We start from the raw sequence: 16,758 nt of genomic DNA, 5'->3' as shown, positions 1-16,758 counted from the left end.
TGCAGAGGCAGGCAGAGCTCTGAGTTTGAGGCTAGCCTGGTCTACAAAGTGAGCCAGGGCTCAGGACACTCTGGGCTAAATGAAGGGAAAAGGCACACCTCTGTGGAAATGATACATGGCTGCTTGACTGGTAAGAACTTTGAAGTTTGGGAGGGGTGTTGCAGATCTGGAACCAGGACAGCCAGGGCTACACAGAGAAAGAACCCTGTCTTTAAAAAAATATAAATAAATAAACAAATAGTAAAAGTTACATTGAAATCTGTTTTGAGTTTATCTCTTTTAGTGTAAAGTTTGCCTTTTTTAGGCGATTTAGTGGCTCTAGAAAAAGCAAGGGCCTGATTTTTACATAGTAAATGGACTGACTAGGCAGTTGCAGCTGTGTGGGAGGGAGGGGGCTGGGTGCTTGCTCTTGTCAACTGACAAAGCTCAGTGAGCCCTCAGCAGCATCAGAGATCTGATAAGGCTAAATCTGAGCAAAAAGTATCATGCAGATGGCCTCTCTATCAATTAAAACGACAGACTTACCCACTACCTGGATGGTTACCTGAAGCTCCTCCATGATGATCTTGATGGTTTCATTAGGAGCAGAGGTCAGGTGGTTTCAGTCTTTGGTCATCACCCAGGACAGCACTAACTTTGGCTGCCACACTGGGTAGTGTTGTGGAATATTTTAACTAGGCAAAGATACGTTACATTTGTTTATGCTGCAGAATGTTGTGTTAAAGGGGTTTTACATTTGTTTATGCTGCATTTGTTTAATGAGGTAAGGATGTGTGTTTAATTATGTAAAGATGTATTGCATTTGTTTCACCTTGCCTGCCTAAGGCACCTGATTGGTCTAATGTAAAGCTAAACGACCAATAGCTAGGCAGAGAGAGGATAGGTGGGGTTGGTGGGCAGAGAGAATAAATAGAAGGAGAAAGCTAGGCTCAAGTGAGAAGATCTGCAGAAGAGGAAGAGAGGAGATGCTCGGGGCTAGTCAGCCAGACATAGAGACGACAAGAAAGTAAGAAAAAGTAAAAAAGCCCGAAGGCAAAAGGTAGATCAAGAGAAACAGGTTGATGTAAGTTAAAAGAACTAGCCAGAAACGTGCCTAAACTAGGCCAAGCATTCAAAACTAATAAGTCTCTGTCATGATTTCGGAGCTGGTTGGTAGACCCAAAAGGAAAGGTCTGTACAGGGTAGCATCAGCCTTAAGGTGCCAGGCTCAGAAGTTCTGAGAGACATTCCTGTGGATGAGGAACTTGAGATGTTGGCCTACCTTGGCCAGGCAAAGAGCGGCAGTCAATTCTCCAGTTTGTCCACAGTTCAGAAAGGGTCCTGGGGGTGGGCACAGCATGGAACAATTATTTGTTCAGTGGTTAGTGTCACCATAATCCAGATGGAGTCCTCAGTGCCCCATTGTATTCCTTGGAGAAGACCTTAGGGCTGTCTCTAGGAGCTGGCATTTTTGTCTATTATGGAAAGTTTTTTCTTTTCTTTTTTTTTTTTTCTTTCTTTTCTGGAGCTGAGGACCGAACCCAGCTCCTTGTGCTTGCTAGGCAAACGCTCTACCACTGAGCTAAATCCCCAACCCAGTTTTTTCTTGTTGAACATTTTAAATGCTCTATTTAGCAGCTCTCTGAGGAGTTTGAGCCCATCTTCTAGTCTATTCAGTATACCTGATTTTATACAAACTTATTTTTTAGTTACTTTAGGCTTAACCTTGAAAACATACAGAAGGTTAAAAAAGTGTCTCTGTAAATGAATTACATTTGCATTTAGCATGACTACAAGCATAGTTCAAGCACATTAAAGAATTTGATCACTTATAAGGCAACTGACCATTAACTTGAATGTCTTAATTATCTTCAGCAGTTTACAAGCTGGCAGCTTTTACAAGATTAGGATTTAATAGTTTTATTCTTATTAAGTTTTAGTCTTAAATTTTTGAATTGAATTAATTGAAAATCCTTTAGAATCAAAATAAAACTTTAAACCATAAATACAGTCCACAGAGATTGAGAGCCTTACTTTTTATATCACAGGTTTTTTGTATGATTTAGTTTATCCAAGTAGCTAAAGCTTAAAGTTAGCAAAGACAAGGAGGCTAGACCTATATCTAAGTTTCTGTTAACCTGAGTAGACCTGTATAACCTTAGGAATTTGAAAATCTTAATCATTAAGTAATTTTTTTGCTTGGAATTTTACATCCCACCCCCCAGAAGGTCTTTATAGATCCTGAGAAAAAGTTTAAATTTTATTAAGAGCCTGAATATCCATGACCTGGAATGGGGGAACAAATTTTTTGGTAACAAGAACCAAAAAAAGCAGAAGTCAGAACTAGATATCTGTAATTATATTTAGCCATTTAAATTTAGACATTTTTATTATGTCTTTTTTGATTAAAAATTTAAATAATTAGCAAATAAATACACCATTTGTCGTGAGGACTTTTTCCTAAGGGGGTGTCAGCCAATACCTGCAGCCTCTGCCCAGTGTATTTAACAGCCTTCCCACTGCTGCAGGGGTGGCCCCATCCTTGTTAGTTTGTAGCCTGTGTACCCTAGCTTTCCCAGAAAACCTTGAGGCTTCATGCAGTTTGGGCCTAAGTGCATACATTAGGAGGGAGGAGGGCCTGGATGCTCAGGGGAAGGCCCAGTGACCTGGTCTATCTCAGCCTTTTTGAAGGAATAGTAATTTTTTTTATTTGAGACAGAGTGCCTTTGTGTGGCCCCTGGCTGTCCTAGAACTTGCTCTGTAGACCAGGTTGGCCTTGAACTCACAGAGATCTTCCTGTCTCTGTCTCCTGAGTGCTGGGATTAAAAGCATGTGCCATCACACCTTTAATACTAACTTTCAACAAGCCTAACTCATTTCTGGAGTTACTAGTGAGGGATTTTAGACAGAGGGCTTGATTTTCCTTTATAACCAGTTTGTATGTGTCTGCAGATGGAGGCAGACAACCTGAAAAGCTTCAGAAGTATCTTTTCATCAAGTCGTCAGGTTGCAGAATAACTTAAGTACCTGTAACCTAGAGGCCATTAGACAGAAAACTATAAAAACAAGACATCTATGGGAACTCAGGAAATGTTGACATCAGGTTGCTTTTGTTTTCTTTACAGATGTTTAACCATACCCAATACACTTACAAACCTTAGGGCACAGAAAGTTGATATAATAGTCTTACAAATCTTGAGTTAATTTATATTTTAGCAAAATTTGGAGAGAGTTAAGTAAAACCAAGGAAAGGAGTGTGAGATAAACAGCAGCAATTCCTATTGGAATCGTCACTTTAGCTGTTTTGAGGCACTGAGTGTCTCCTGGGCTGTCAGAGGCAGGAGACCTGTCTGACCCAAGACAGATTTTAGAGGAAACTTTTAAACAGGCATGCTTGGGTCAGGAGAGGAGGGCCATAACCCAACTCCAGAGCCAGCTTTTTAATAAAGTAGAAGAGCATAAAACAATATTATCCATACCCCAAAGACACCTGAATTCCTGCAAAATCGAATCCAGTGACCAAAGCGCGCAGAGATCAAAGTCGGCTCAGAGATTCTGGGTGTGGGCTACTGGAAAGAGACCCTTCAGAGCAGAGCTGGGAGAAAGGATGGCCAACAGGAGGGCATGGATTGTACCTGTGCAATTTAAAGAGCGGGCTCCAGTGAGCCAGCCAGCGAGAGGGACAGACAGCAGGTAGCTCCTGGGGCGAGGTGAGGAAAGGCGTGGTTAGCCATGGTTAGAGGCAGAGGAAGCTGAGCAAGAGACAGCAAGCCCCTGAGGGGAGCTGGGAAACGAAGCTCCAGAAGTGAGAACCTGTGGGGAGGGCGAGCAGCCACGAGGTTTGGTTCCCCATGTCTGCAGCGAAACTCACCAGAAAACAGAACGTCCAAGCAGTCAGTGGAGATCGGACAGACAGACATCTGGTGGCCATCTTCACTTAAATACTAAATCCGGAGACAGGAGGATGCCTCCTACTCTGTACCTGGAGACTGGGTCTATGATCATGTCTGATCTCTATCTCCCCAGATGTCAGGACTTCCAGAACAGAACTAATTGGTCTGGGTTTCAAAAGTGCATTGGCCAGCAATTTTTACTTGTTTTGTTTACAAATTTACAGTAGTCACAGTCTGGGTTTAGCCTAGGCCTCCAAGTCCACAATGTGCTTGCCCCGATCTAGGGCCTGTTCCTAACTAGTGACTCTCTAATTTGTGGCAGCCATGGTCTCAGGCTTTCCCAGGCCTCACCCTGCTTAGAGCCTATCCTGAAACCCCTGGCCCTGAGTCTGGGGTCTTCCAGGGACCCTGGACGAGCCCCCAAATGTTATGGAGTTCAAGACCCCCAGGAAAAGACCACAGACTCAATCCGGATTATACTTAGTTGAATTTATTGAAACTGCTAGCAGGACAAAAATCTGAGCCAAACTAGAGACTGCTGTGTGAAGGGGGAGCGGGAAAGATTCTTAAAAGCAAAACCCACAAGAAGACCTTAAGTATCTGCACAAGCAAGCCAGGAGCTGTTCTGCTCTGCCAAGATTGGGCAGCCAAGGAGAACTCAAAATAGTCCTTGAATGTCTGCATAAGCAGGTTACAGAAGCCAACAAAATCATATCATAACAAGTAGATGGTCATGGCTGTACATTTCTGGGTGGAGTCACTGAGTCAGGGTTATTGGAAACTTATCTTCCCGGGACTGGAGTCAGAGACAAATGGCTAGTGGGTATCAAGACGGATGCCTAGCTGAAAACAAGAGTTTCTTTAGCCATCCTACTTGGACACAGGACTCGTCCCGCCACCTCACCCAAGAGGCGCAGGCTTGCCCACAGACAGACTTTACTGGGGTGTGCAGCTACTCGCGGGAGTGCGTCCGCTGGTGCTGGATGAGCTGGGAGCTCTGGCCAAAGGCCTTGCCGCAGGCGCCGCAGGCGAAGGGCTTCTCGCCGGTGTGAGTCCGCAGGTGCCGGCAGAAGTGTGACCGGCCCCGGAAGGCCTTGCCGCAGTCTCCGCACTCGTAGGGCTTCTCGCCCGTGTGGATGCGCTGGTGTTCGATGAGCACGGAGCTCCAGATGAAGGCCTTGCCGCACTGGCTGCAGACGTAGGGCCTCTCGCCGGTGTGCAGCCGCTGGTGGCGCACCAGGTTGGAGCTCTGGCTGAAGGCGTGGCCGCACTCGTCGCACTTGTAGGGCTTCTCGCCGTTGTGGGTGCGCAGGTGCTGCGTGAAGTGGGAGCTGTGGCTGAAGGCCTGGCCGCACTGGCCGCACTCGAAGGGCTTCTCGCCCGTGTGGATGCGCTGGTGCTGCATGAAGCCCCACCAGCTCCCGAAGCGCTTGGCGCACGCCTGGCAGGCGTAAGGCTTCTCCCCGGTGTGGATGCGCTGGTGCTTCAGCAGCAGAGACTTGTACTGGAAGCTCTTCCCACAGGCCTCGCAGCGGTGAGGCTTGGTGGCCCGGGGAGGGCGACCCAAACTCCTGTCCAGCTCGGCAGCCTTCTTGGTGCTGTCCTCAGCCCCTTGGGCTCCCGGTGGGAAGAGCACCACGCGCCAAGCATCCCTTTTCTGAGGGCAGGGCGGGGTCCCTGGAGGCAGGGCTGCTGCTGGCTGCTCCAGGGGGCATTCCTGGCCAGGGCTGTCCCCACACTTCGACACGCTGGGAAGACTCTTCAGGAGGCCCCTCAGTGCCCTTCCATCTGCGGCCAGCCCATCTCCAGGGCTGTGGGAATCGAGAGAGGCTGGAGTCTTCTTAGGCTCCCACTCAGAGTCTGAAAGGAGAAATGGCAGATGGCTCCCAGCCTCACCCCGACTGTGGCTATGGTGGTCTCGGGAGCTGAGGCCAGGGGACGCCTGAACGGGGACTATTCAGAGGAGGAGGGAGAGGCGGGATTGGGGAGACTTATAAAGGTGGTGTCGGGAGCAGCTGCCCCCCCCCCCCCCCCCCCCCCCCCCGTCAGTTGGAGGCCCTGAGCCTGTGCAGGAGCCTCACTGGTGGTTAACTAGACCTGTGATGCCTCTCTTAGCTGGGAGAAGGAAGTTCAGGTTGCTAATAAGGGCTAGCAAGGACCTGGAGCTTAGCTTAGAGAGGTGGATGGAGATGGCTGGGAAGACACTTGCCTAACCAACCCCCCAAAAGTCAGGTGACAGAGTTTCTGAGGCCTGCTCGGCCGAAGGGATGGGGTCTGGATGGTTCTAGGGTTCACGGTTCTCTATGGAACTGACCCACAGTTCCATGGGGGCTGGCTATGGCCTCAGCATCACAGACACCATCAAACCACGCCCACCCAGCCGCTTCGGGTAGACAAAACTGGTAGCTAGGCTCAATCAGGATCCCAGGTAGGATGGCCCTGATTGCCAGTAGATCCAGGGAAGTGCTGAGTGCTGCATCCAGTTGGGGTCCCCAAGGCTTCCTAGAGTGGGACAGGGGCTGCTAACTCACCACGCGAGGTGTATCCGCTGACCTCCACTTCCTCTGTGTCTTGGAGGTCCGGGTCTGCTGCCTGGGAAGGCCCCTCAGGACTGGAACAGGGGGAGCCTGGAGGCAGGGGACTGAGGCTCATGCCCTACCCTCCAGAGAGAAGCATCCCTGACCCTTCCCTCTTTCCTGAAATTAGAGCAGACTCCAAGGCTCTGGGGCCAAGACCCTGACACACAGAACACCCTTCACCTACCCAGCATCTCCTTATGCCCCCAAAGGGAAGATTAGCCTGATGTGGGGTCAGTGCCCTGGCCTCCCCATGCAGGGAGCCCTCCTGAGGCCCTGGCTTTGGGAACTCCTTCTCCCTCAGTGCTGTAGGCAGGCACAAGCTGCCCGGACAGCTCCTGTGCTCATCCCATGCTGGCCAAAGTCCTGGCTGGCTCTGGTCTGGCTTCCTTCCCACCCATCAGTGCCCACTGCGCTCAGCCCTGCAGCTGCCCCAAGATCCCATCTCCTCCTCGGTTCTCGGCATCAGAAGCCAGTCATGGCTCCTCATCTGTGTCTGCAAGGTCAGAGAGGTCCCATAAGGACTGTTTTATCCCCTACAGCCTAGCCAGGCCTCCTGCTCCGAGGTGGTTAGCGGGGTGGGCGGGGCTGTGGCTTGGAGTCTTGCCTCTAGGACCCTGGGGTCCCCTGTGCACTCTTGGCTTACGCTGCCCTGTGCTCACCTCACACAACTCCCGAAGGACCCTGAAATGACTGTGCGCAAAGGTGTGGCACTGCAGGATGCTGGGGCCTACAGATCCTGGCCGGGCCTATGTGGGAGCCCAAGGTTCCCAGGGGTCCTGGCAGGAGAACTACAGGCAGGTTTTGGAACACCGGGGGGTGGGTGGGTGGGGGGTGGGTGGGGTGGGGGATGGGTGGGTGGGGGGTCTTAGGAATCTGGAAGAAGCCTGGAGTGGTGTGACAACATGGTAATTCCAGAGACTCAGGAGGCGGAGGCCGGGGGGGGATTTCAAGTGTAAGGCCAGCCTGGGCAACATTGTGAGACCTCTCTCCCAATAAAAACAAAAGAAGATAAACAAAAACGGAATCCGTGGACCCTTCAAGCACGTCGGAAGCAGCAGCAGAACCGAGCTCGGGCTCTGGGAGGCAGCCCTGGCCTTGCTGGTCGCTAGGAAACAGGCACAGAGACCACCTATCCCCTGTATATCTGTGCAAGGGGCGATGGCCAGTCCTCATCGACCTCCAGACCCTCGGGGCCTTCCCAAGGGCTCCACTATGACTTGGTAAAAATCTCTCCCACCAACAACCACACCTTAGCCCAGAACCCACCTTTGTCCCTCTGTGGTCCTGTCGTTCACAGGCCCACCAGGCACAGCAGGGTGCTGTAAGGCCCTGTCCAAGAACTGTTCTGGGGACAGGCGGAAGGGTCCTGGTGCTAAGCAGCAAACAGGACAGGGCTTGGGTCTCCTATCTGGTCTCGGGTTGACCCCTGTGGTTCTCTAGGGACGTGAGATCTCTCTGTCCTTATCTGTGAGTGTCCACCTATAAGCTGTGGCTGGACTTTGGCATCACCTAAGAGAGCCTAGCACAGAGCACAGCTGCCCTCCATAAAACTCAGCTTCACTGTATCAGCCTCCGGAATTCCAGACCTGCAGGGAGCTCTGGTCCCCATGTGGGATCTTGTCCTCACTGGCACCACCTCCTGAGAGGAGTGATGCTTCCTATGGTCCTCAGGGACGAAGCCTCTGGACTACATGACTGCTGAGACCTGAGGCGTGTCCAATGGTGTGACAGGGTCAGGACCCCTTACACTTCAGCTTTACCAGTTGACCGATGAGGCCACCCCGCTGGAGTGGACAGGCTGGCAGCTCTGTCCCTGTAAGTCATGAGGCAAGCCTACCCAAATTAGCCAAGAAAGAAAGCTGTCTCTCTTCCTGGCCTGGGACATGGTGTCGGGGGTCGGGGGTGGAGGGATCCTCTCTTCCTAGCATAGGGCCCATTCTGAGGCCATTTTTCCTTCTAGACTGAGGAAGAAACATACGCAGGGGGCTGTTCCCCAGGAAGTTAGAGCATGGACTCAACTATTGCCGCCTTCCATCGCTCCCTCAGGGCTTTCCCCAGAGGCCCCGGTACTGAAAGAGCTACCCAGTGCCCCCTTCCTTCCTCAGCTGGCCAAGACACAGGTCAGACCATTCTCGTGGGGGTAAAGGCGGGGCAGAGGGCAAATACCGTGAGGATGCCCACGGAGGGGCAGCTGTGCCACATGGGGCTGGTCTCCAGGTGTCCCTGGTGACGAGAGACTGCTGGGTGACAAGACAGGAGTGGCCTCCTCAACAGCCTCTGAGGTTGCCATCTTCCTGAGACCTTGCTCAAGGAGTATGCACCTGGGACCTAAGGAAAATGAAAACCAAGGAGAATGCTGTTGAAGAAGAGCATCATAGCCGAGCAGTGGTGGTGCACACCTTTAATCCCAGCACTCGGGAGGCAGAGGCAGGAGGATCTTTGTGAGTTCAAGGCCAGCCTGGACTACCAAGTGAGTCCCAGGAAAGGCGCAAAACTACACAGAGAAACCCTGTCTCGAAAAATCAAAAAATAAATAAATAAATAAATAAATAAAGAAGAAGAGCATCATGTCAGCTTCTGAGCAGCCCTAGGTGACGCTTAGCTTTTCTACTTAGCAAGAGAAGGTTGCCAAGAAAAGGCAGGACTCCTGGGGAGTTGCAGGGCCCAAGGTACAGGGGTCTGCATGCTTGCCTATTCGGTGTGAAACCCTCATCAGTTCTGGCAGCACCACCAGCAAGGCACAGCGGTCCCAAAGCTCTTCTCCGGAAAGTACCCTAAAAGTTCTTCCCAACACAGCTTGCAGAGAAAAGCATGCTTACTCTTCCAGAGAATACTCCTGCACCACAGCTGGGACTTTGGCTCTGGGGAGTGGGAGGCATGAGAACTCTAAATCTAATTTTTAACGGGGCGACTTCATGAAAATAAGAAGGGGTACATTTCCAGAGGGAAACCTTTACTTCAGATCCCAACGACTCTGAGGCTGCCACTCCCAAGCCCAGATTTCTCACAGCACCATCCACAGGTGTGCGTGTGCGTGTGTGCGTGCGTGCGTGCAAGGCGTGTTTCTAAGCTGGGGATGAGGCTCAGTTAGTCAAATGCTTGCTTAGCATGCCTGACGCCTTGGGCCTTATCACGATCGATTCCCAGCACCACAAAAACTGGGTGTGGCGGAGCATGCCTCTAATCCCAGCATTTGGGAGGCGAAGGCAGCAGAAACAAAAGTTCGAGGGCATCCTTGGTTACATAGTTAAGTTTGAGGCCAGCCTGAGCTACACGACCCGAGAAAATTTTAAAAAGGGGAGGACATCTCCCCTTAACTTGGTTTGCCATAAATGCATGGAGCCCAAAGAGAGAAGCTGGTTTTCTCCCTCAGTGACACGGACCGAAAGGATGACAGGAAACATACATGGGACGAGGTGGAGCAGCACCCGCCGGGAGAAGACGGAGGCGCTGGGTGCAGGCGCAGGGCGGATGCTGTGGCGCCACAGTGCCGGGTCCCCTAGGTTGAAACCACTCAAAGGCCCGGGGCCGGGGCTGACCGAAGTCTGGGCAGGGGAAGCAAACGGACATCCGCACGAATGAACCGGAGGGTCCGCATTGAACCCACTGGGAGGGGCGATCACTCACCTTGCGAGCGGCAGAAGACCGCCCGCGCATCGGCCGGAAGTGCTCCGCCTCCGGGAGGCCCCGCCCCCCGATTCTGAGCCGCTCTGGACCCTGGAGGACCACGCCTCAGTGGCCTCTGGGCGCTCAAAGCCTTCCTTTATCTAGTGTGGCTTCCCCACGGAGGGTCCCCTGCCCTACGGCCCAACAAAGATCCGTCTGGAGCATCTGTTTTCAAACCAGCCGAAAAGCCCGGCAGAGACGGAGGCGCCAGAGTCCGGGTGTTGGGCTGCGGAGGATGTCATTGGAATAGCGTTATTGGAATTGGCCCCAACCAGGACCACACACACGTTGCTACGGACTGCAGCTGACCTTACTCAGGCTTGCAGACTCTGCCGGGGTGCATCCTCCCATGTGGTTGTAACAATTCTCGCTGCGATTTCGTAACCAGCACCAGCATAAAGATGGAGGAGGCTGCTGTCCGCTGTTACTGAGCCACTGCCAGGTGGAGTTCGAGACCACGGGAAAAGACCTTCAGACTTAATTTCAAATTATAATTAAGAAAAAAAAAATTAACTACATAACAAAGGCCTAGCTGTTCCGGAACTCGCTTTGTAGACCAGGCTGGCCTTGAAATCATAGAGATCCGCCTGCCTCTGCCTCCCCAGTGCTGGGATTCAAGGCCTGTGCCACCACCCCTGGCTCCAAGGAAAAAAAAAATTTTTTTTTTTTGTTTTTCGAGACAAGGTTTCTCCGTGTAGTTTTGGTGCCTGTCCTGGATCTTGCTCTGTAGACCAGGTTGGGCTCCAACTCACAGAGATCCGCCTGCCTCTGCCTCCCGAGTGCTGGGATTAAAGGCGTGCGCCACCACCGCCCGGCTCCCAGCAAAAAATTTTAAGGCTGCTAGCAGGGCCACGGTGTCCAACCCAAATCAGAGATGTGCTGCCCAGAAACGGGTGCAGGAAGAAGGGCTTTTAAAGGAGAAAACCACAGGAGCTGTTTTGTTCTGTCAAGATTAGATGGTCAAGGTGACCTCAAAATAGCCCTTGAATGTCTGCATAAGCCTGTTACAGAAGCCAAACCAGCGGTTAGTCATATCATATAGCAAACAGATGAGAGGTGGTGTGGTGGTGGTGACCTTGGAGTCAGGGTTGGGGAGACCTTATCTTTCAGAATGTGAGTCAATGACAAACAGCTACTAGGTACCAAATTGGATGCCTAGCACAAAATGGGGTTTCTTTAGCCATCACACCAGGCCCTTGTGATCCCTGCGGTTAAAGTTCAAGGGCCCTCATTCCCACTCCCACCCAGGGAGAGATACTAATCTAGTAGCCTACCCTGATCAAGTCTGTGCTGTACTGAGAAGAGGTTTCAGCCTAGACAGACCCTGGCCTTTGCACTCAGATGTTGATGCAGAACCTCCAGGCTCGGTGCTTGGATGTGCACTCTTAAATGCAAAGTAGTAGAAAAGGCCTCAGCTGGGTTTGTTAGGTTAGAAAATCGGGACACATTCGGTTTGGCCACTCAGCTTAACACTACCCAGCTTAATTTGATTCCAGCTGGGCCTCTAGGGTGTGTTTGGGAGTGCAGAGTGGGTTTCCTCTCACCCAGTCATCACATGAACTTCCTAAGCTTCCCCAGGCAGGAGAGCTAGTCAACCCCAGAATCATAAGAGGTTCTGGGAGCCCTTCCCATACACACGGCTGGTTGGCGTGTAGCAGGCTCCCAGACCTTAGGACAACTGACTCTATGATGGAAGTACCATTTCAGGCCACAAAATTAAGCGCAGAGGCACCACCCACCTGCCAAAACAAAAGCAAAGACCTCATCCATCAAAGTCCACAGTTCTGGGAAAGTCTCTAAATGTACCAACCTTGCTTTTTGGCTTCTAGAGTTCTGTTTCTGGCTAACCGTTCTTGTTAACTGAAATGTGTCAACCCAGAAGATGGCTTTTGTGCTTAAAAGCTCACCCAGAGAAAGGCTTGTGGGGACACTGGGATCCCGAACACCCAGTGTAGCTGTCAGGCCAGCTAACAAAGACTTTCTGTTGGCTTAAAGCCATGTCCAAGCAGTCTTTTCTGGTGGATGCTCCACAACATTTCTGGAGGTCCCACTGAGATCCCCAGAGGCCAGACCGAAACATTGTGGGGTCTCAGATGCCCTTGGACCAGGGAAGAGTGCAGAGGTCAAGGCCCTCTTAGGGGGTGCGCAACCTGAGATGTTCCACGTCCCCAGGACTCCCTTTGATCAATTGCTGTATAATGCTTCAGAGGGGTGTGACACCTCCACCCCAAAAGGAAACAAATTAGAATGTCACCTGGTCTGTCACCTCTGGAGGTAAGTCTGGTTAAGGCGCCTTCTGTTTGGACATATAGGAAAGGTCAGATATGGCTGTATCCAGGATCCATGTGAGACATCACTGGATTCCTCCTGTCTGTCTAAGTGTATGACTGTGTGGTGTGGTGGCTACCCCTGGTTGTCTTTACTGTGTGTGTGTGTGTGTGTGTGTGTGTGTGTGTGTGTGTGTGTCTTTGTTTGGCTTGCTGTTGTTTCTGTGAATTCTGTTTTCTCGTATTGACCAGTGGCTTTATCTGGTGTAACACACACACACACACACACACACACACACACACACACACACACACACACACACATACCATTTAAGAACTGTGCCTCTTGTCGGAGACCTGAATCCTTTTGATTCTGCTAGGTTGTCCAGAGAAACCAAAAAACAAAACAACAACACCCCCAAACCCTCTGCCTGCCCCACTCCCTGACACTCACTGGTTTGTTTCATCCTTGACTCCTGCTCATGATTCCCGTGTGGAGGTGGGGAGGCTCCAGGCCTCTCATCCAGAGCCCCCTGCCATCTAAGCAGAGCGCACACAGGGAGAGAGAAATACTTTCCCTGAGGTGCATTCCTTCTGCTCCCCAGCCTGTTCTAAGCAGCCCCAAGGAAGGGGAAAAAAGGAAGCTCCACTCCTTCGTCTCTCATGATTTATGTCTCCATTTCAACCCAAACTCATCATTCTCTGGGGGGAAAAAAAGTAGAAAAACTGCCCCCAGGCTGGGGCTGGACAACGCAGCCTGGACAGAGTGGATTTTCTCTCTGTCCAACGCTGACCAAGGAGATTTTAAACAATTTTCACTAGGTCCTTTTTAGGAAGAGTAAAAACAGCTGCGGAAAAAGATTTCCTTTGTCACCCAGTCAGCCCCAGATATTAGTTAATATATTAGTTAATATAAAAGTTAAAATTTTAAAGGTATAAAAGGTCCCAGTTGCTGGAGGTAGCTCAAGGGGTTTAACAACAGAGAACAGACTGAGAGATGAGACTTTTCGCATAAACTGAAAGCCACCGTCACCTCTGATGATGAGACACAGTTAGACTTACAGATCCCCAGCAAAATTTTGGTGTCTTGCCCTCTGTCTGAAGAATATCTCCTAGCTTAAAGTCCTGCCATCCTGCCCCCAACAAAGGCTATGCTTGGACTATCTCTCAGATTGACAATAAAGACTCCCGGGGGATGGGAAAAATCAACCCTCCAGGACTGGCCCAACACCAGCTTCCTATAATCGTTCAACTAATCAGTTTATCTACTTCCATGTAGATTAAACAACACCCAATGACCCTGGAAACAAAAAGGGAAGCTGTGGTCCACATTGCCAGGCTTAGAGAGACAGGCATCCTGGTGCCCTGCCAGCCACCCTGGAATACACCTCTCCTGCCTGTGAAGAAACCTGGAACCTCTGGTTCTCATGAGTCTGATTCTTCCAGAGAAACAGGTGTATAGAGTCCTGAACCTAGAGGATGAATTCTTCAGCCTCCCATGGGCAGAGGTGAGTCAACCCATGTTTGCTTTTACATGGGCAGACCCAGAGAGAGGTTACAGTGAGCAACTTACCTGGATCAGGTTGTCCCAAGGATTTGAAAATTCTCCAACCCTGTTTGATGAGACATTAAATGCTGACCTCCTGCTCGTCCATCAGAGGTTTCCTGGAACCATATTCTTACAATATATATGCTTACCATACCTCCTCCTGGCCTCTAAAGCTAAAATGAATTATTAAAGGGACAGTGAGGGACTGCTGAGTTACAGATCTTGGGGTACAGAATGTCGGCTAAGAAAGCCCCCGACTTTGTGCATTAGAGAATACCTGTGTACCAGCCGAGGAGAGCAAAAGGAGCCTGTCTCAGAGCAGGATTGCTGCCATCCTTCAGATCCCAGCTCCAAACACTAAGAGGCAGGTTCGAGAGTCCTTAGGTGTGGACAGGTATCACTGCCTCTGGACCCCAGAGTCTGTGGAAGTAGCTAGTTCTGTATACACCAGCACAAGGGGTAGGGGATGGGGACACTGAGCCCCTAAGCTGGACCTGAGACTAAACCAAAGGTATTTGAGGCTTTAAAAGCAGCTCCGACTTTGGCTCCTGCCCTAGATGTCTCAAAACATTTTTTAAAAAAAATCTTTTACTTTATTTGCATTGGTGTTGTGCCATGGGTGTTGGTCCCCAGAACTGGAGGAGTTACAGACAGTTGTGAGCTGCCATGTGGGTGCTGGGAATTGAACCTGGGTCCTCTGGAAGAGCAGTCAGTACTCTTCACCACTAAGCCATCTCTCCAGTCCCCTCAAAACCTTTTCATCTGTTTGTCCATGGAACAAAGACACGGCAAAGGGGGGGGGGGTTAAACCAAAACTTGGGGCCATGGAAGTGCCCTGTGACAAACCTGTCCAAAGGCTTGGACCCTGTAGCCACAGGGCGGTCCACCTGTCTAAGAGCTGTGGTAGCTACCTGCAGGTCTAACGAAACAAGTTAACTCTGGGTCAGGACCTTATACTCACAGCATCCCCATGCTGTCGAGGCTCATCTCTTAGGAACATCAGAACAGAGGCTGTCTAATGCCTAGTGTTAGTTATGATGTGGCGCTGTTTACCATGCAAGAAAAGTCACGAGGCACACCAAAACCCACTATAAGAGCTTATTGGGAGAAAGAGGGAACAGAAAAGGTGTGCTTAGGCCTACTGAAAGATTTGTGCAGGAAGAGGAGGGGGACGGTGTTAGGATCCTGCCACTCCAGGTGTATGACCGCACACGCGCAGTTCAGTAGCTAAGTAAGGGGTCTTAGTCATCAGTGCACCGCGTGATTGTGCGAATGCGTGCAGCATGGTCACGCAATCAGTGCATGCGTGGCGTAGCTCCGTAAGCCCACCTGCGCATGTGCAGGGGAATCCTTAAAAAGCTGGACACAGATGCCTCCCTCCTCTTCTGCTATTTCCTCCCCACTCCTCTCTCTCTCTCTCCTGCATGTGTCTCTGCCTCAGGCCTGGCCACACTCTCTTCTGTTCCCCATTTCCTCCTAATAAAGCTCTGACACTGGGTTTTGTTGTGCCTCTGACCTTTCCTCGCACAGCAACCAGCTCCGCTTGTTTTTTAAAACCAACAGACGGTATGTGGGATCTGCCTTTTATGGACTTCCCCCCACCCCCTACTCCCCATCCCCCCACCTCCAGTATGTGCATATGGGCTTTCATAGCTACACCACGCAGGCACATAGATTATGTGATCATGTTGCACAAATTGCGTGACTACGCACGCATGGAATGCGTAGGATGTAAGGCCACCCCCAATGACTAAGCACATGCTCAGTCATGGGGCCATGGCTAGAAATCTTATCACCTATGTGACCCAGTACCAGGCCCTACTCCTGGTCCATACTTGTCTTAGGGTTTCTATTGTTGTGATCAAGGCAACTTCTTCTTCTTTTTTTTTTTTTAAAGATTTATTTATTTATGTATACAGTGTTCTGCTTGCATGTGTCCCTGCGGACCAGAAGAGGGCACCAGATCTCATTATAGGCGGTTGTGAGCCACCATGTGGTTGCTGAGAATTGAACCTGGGTCCTCTGGAAGAACAGTCAGTGCTCTTAACCTCTGAGCCATCTCTCCAGCACCCCAAGGCAACTTTTATAAAGGAAAACATTTAACTGGGGCTCTTATAGTTTCAGAGATGTATTGTCTTGGCGGGAAACATGGCAGTATGTAGGCAGACATGGTGCTGGAGATCTACAGGCAGAAGAAGCAACTGTGTGCCACACCAAGCTTAGCTTGAATATAGGAGACCTCAAAGCCCACCCCCACAGGGACACACTCCCTCCAACAAGGCCACACCTCCCAATGGTGCCACTCCCTAGGGGGGCCATTTTCTTGCAAACCACCACAGCCATTAAGTCTGGCTTGAGAAACCCACTGCCATCGACCCTGCTAATCCTCTTGCCCGCTAATGACCCACGGGTGCTCCTCCAGGATTGTCACAGAAAGGTGAAAGGTGAAACCAGCTACACGAGGGCTGCCATAGTTAGTCTAACTGAAGCGATTTTGGCCCAAGCCAGGCACCTCAGCCTAGAGAGATGGATCAGGCTGGGGAAAAGGAAAGTCCATCACACTATACACAGATAGTCGCTCTGCTTTTGCTACCTTGCATGTCCATGGTATGATCTACAGAAGAAGAGGGCTTCTTACCACTGGGGGTGGTGTGGGGAAGGACATTAAAAACAAAGAGAAAATCTGGGCCCTCCGACAGGCTATTTGGCTTTCCCTATGAATTGCTATCCACCCCTGAGAACATTAGAAGATGACTCCCCCTGAGGCGGGAGGTAACCAGGCTGCCTGACAAAAACCAATGGGGCCTAGAGATATTCCGGTGACA

At 50.7% G+C, this 16,758-nt stretch overlaps 1 protein-coding gene across 2 annotated transcripts; it reads right to left on the bottom strand.

The window, feature by feature from the left end:
- Window positions 1-3,070: 3,070 nt before the first annotated feature.
- On the bottom strand, window positions 3,071-10,174 carry LOC114694146 (zinc finger protein GLI4-like). 2 transcript variants are annotated; one of them, XM_028870885.2, is made up of 4 exons: window positions 10,079-10,174; window positions 8,618-8,779; window positions 6,404-6,499; window positions 3,071-5,732 (listed from the first exon to the last, which is right to left on the bottom strand). In XM_028870885.2, exons 2-4 carry the CDS (start codon window positions 8,739-8,741, stop codon window positions 4,825-4,827), a joined length of 1,128 nt encoding a protein of 375 aa, XP_028726718.1. In that variant the 5' UTR covers window positions 8,742-8,779; window positions 10,079-10,174; the 3' UTR covers window positions 3,071-4,824. The 2 variants fall into 2 exon arrangements, with proteins under 2 accessions (XP_028726718.1, XP_037053456.1); XM_037197561.1 differs by lacking the exon at window positions 10,079-10,174 and adding an exon at window positions 9,858-10,067.
- Window positions 10,175-16,758: the final 6,584 nt, after the last annotated feature.

The sequence above is a fragment of the Peromyscus leucopus genome, chromosome 20 (assembly GCF_004664715.2).
Source record: "Peromyscus leucopus breed LL Stock chromosome 20, UCI_PerLeu_2.1, whole genome shotgun sequence".
In the NCBI taxonomy this organism is placed as follows: domain Eukaryota; kingdom Metazoa; phylum Chordata; class Mammalia; order Rodentia; family Cricetidae; genus Peromyscus; species Peromyscus leucopus.
The sequence above is the reverse complement of the archived record's forward strand: the minus strand, read 5'-3'. Positions and strand labels throughout refer to the sequence as shown.

Coding starts and splice junctions, on each gene's coding strand:
- LOC114694146 (XM_028870885.2), bottom strand. CDS start 8,741: ATGGCAACCTCAGAGGCTGTTGAGGAGGCCACTCCTGTCTTGTCACCC. Junction 6,500..8,617: donor CCTCCGTGGGCATCCTCACG/GTATTTGCCCTC, acceptor CCCTGCCTCCAG/GCTCCCCCTGTTCCAGTCCT. Junction 5,733..6,403: donor CAGCGGATACACCTCGCGTG/GTGAGTTAGCAG, acceptor TTCTCCTTTCAG/ACTCTGAGTGGGAGCCTAAG.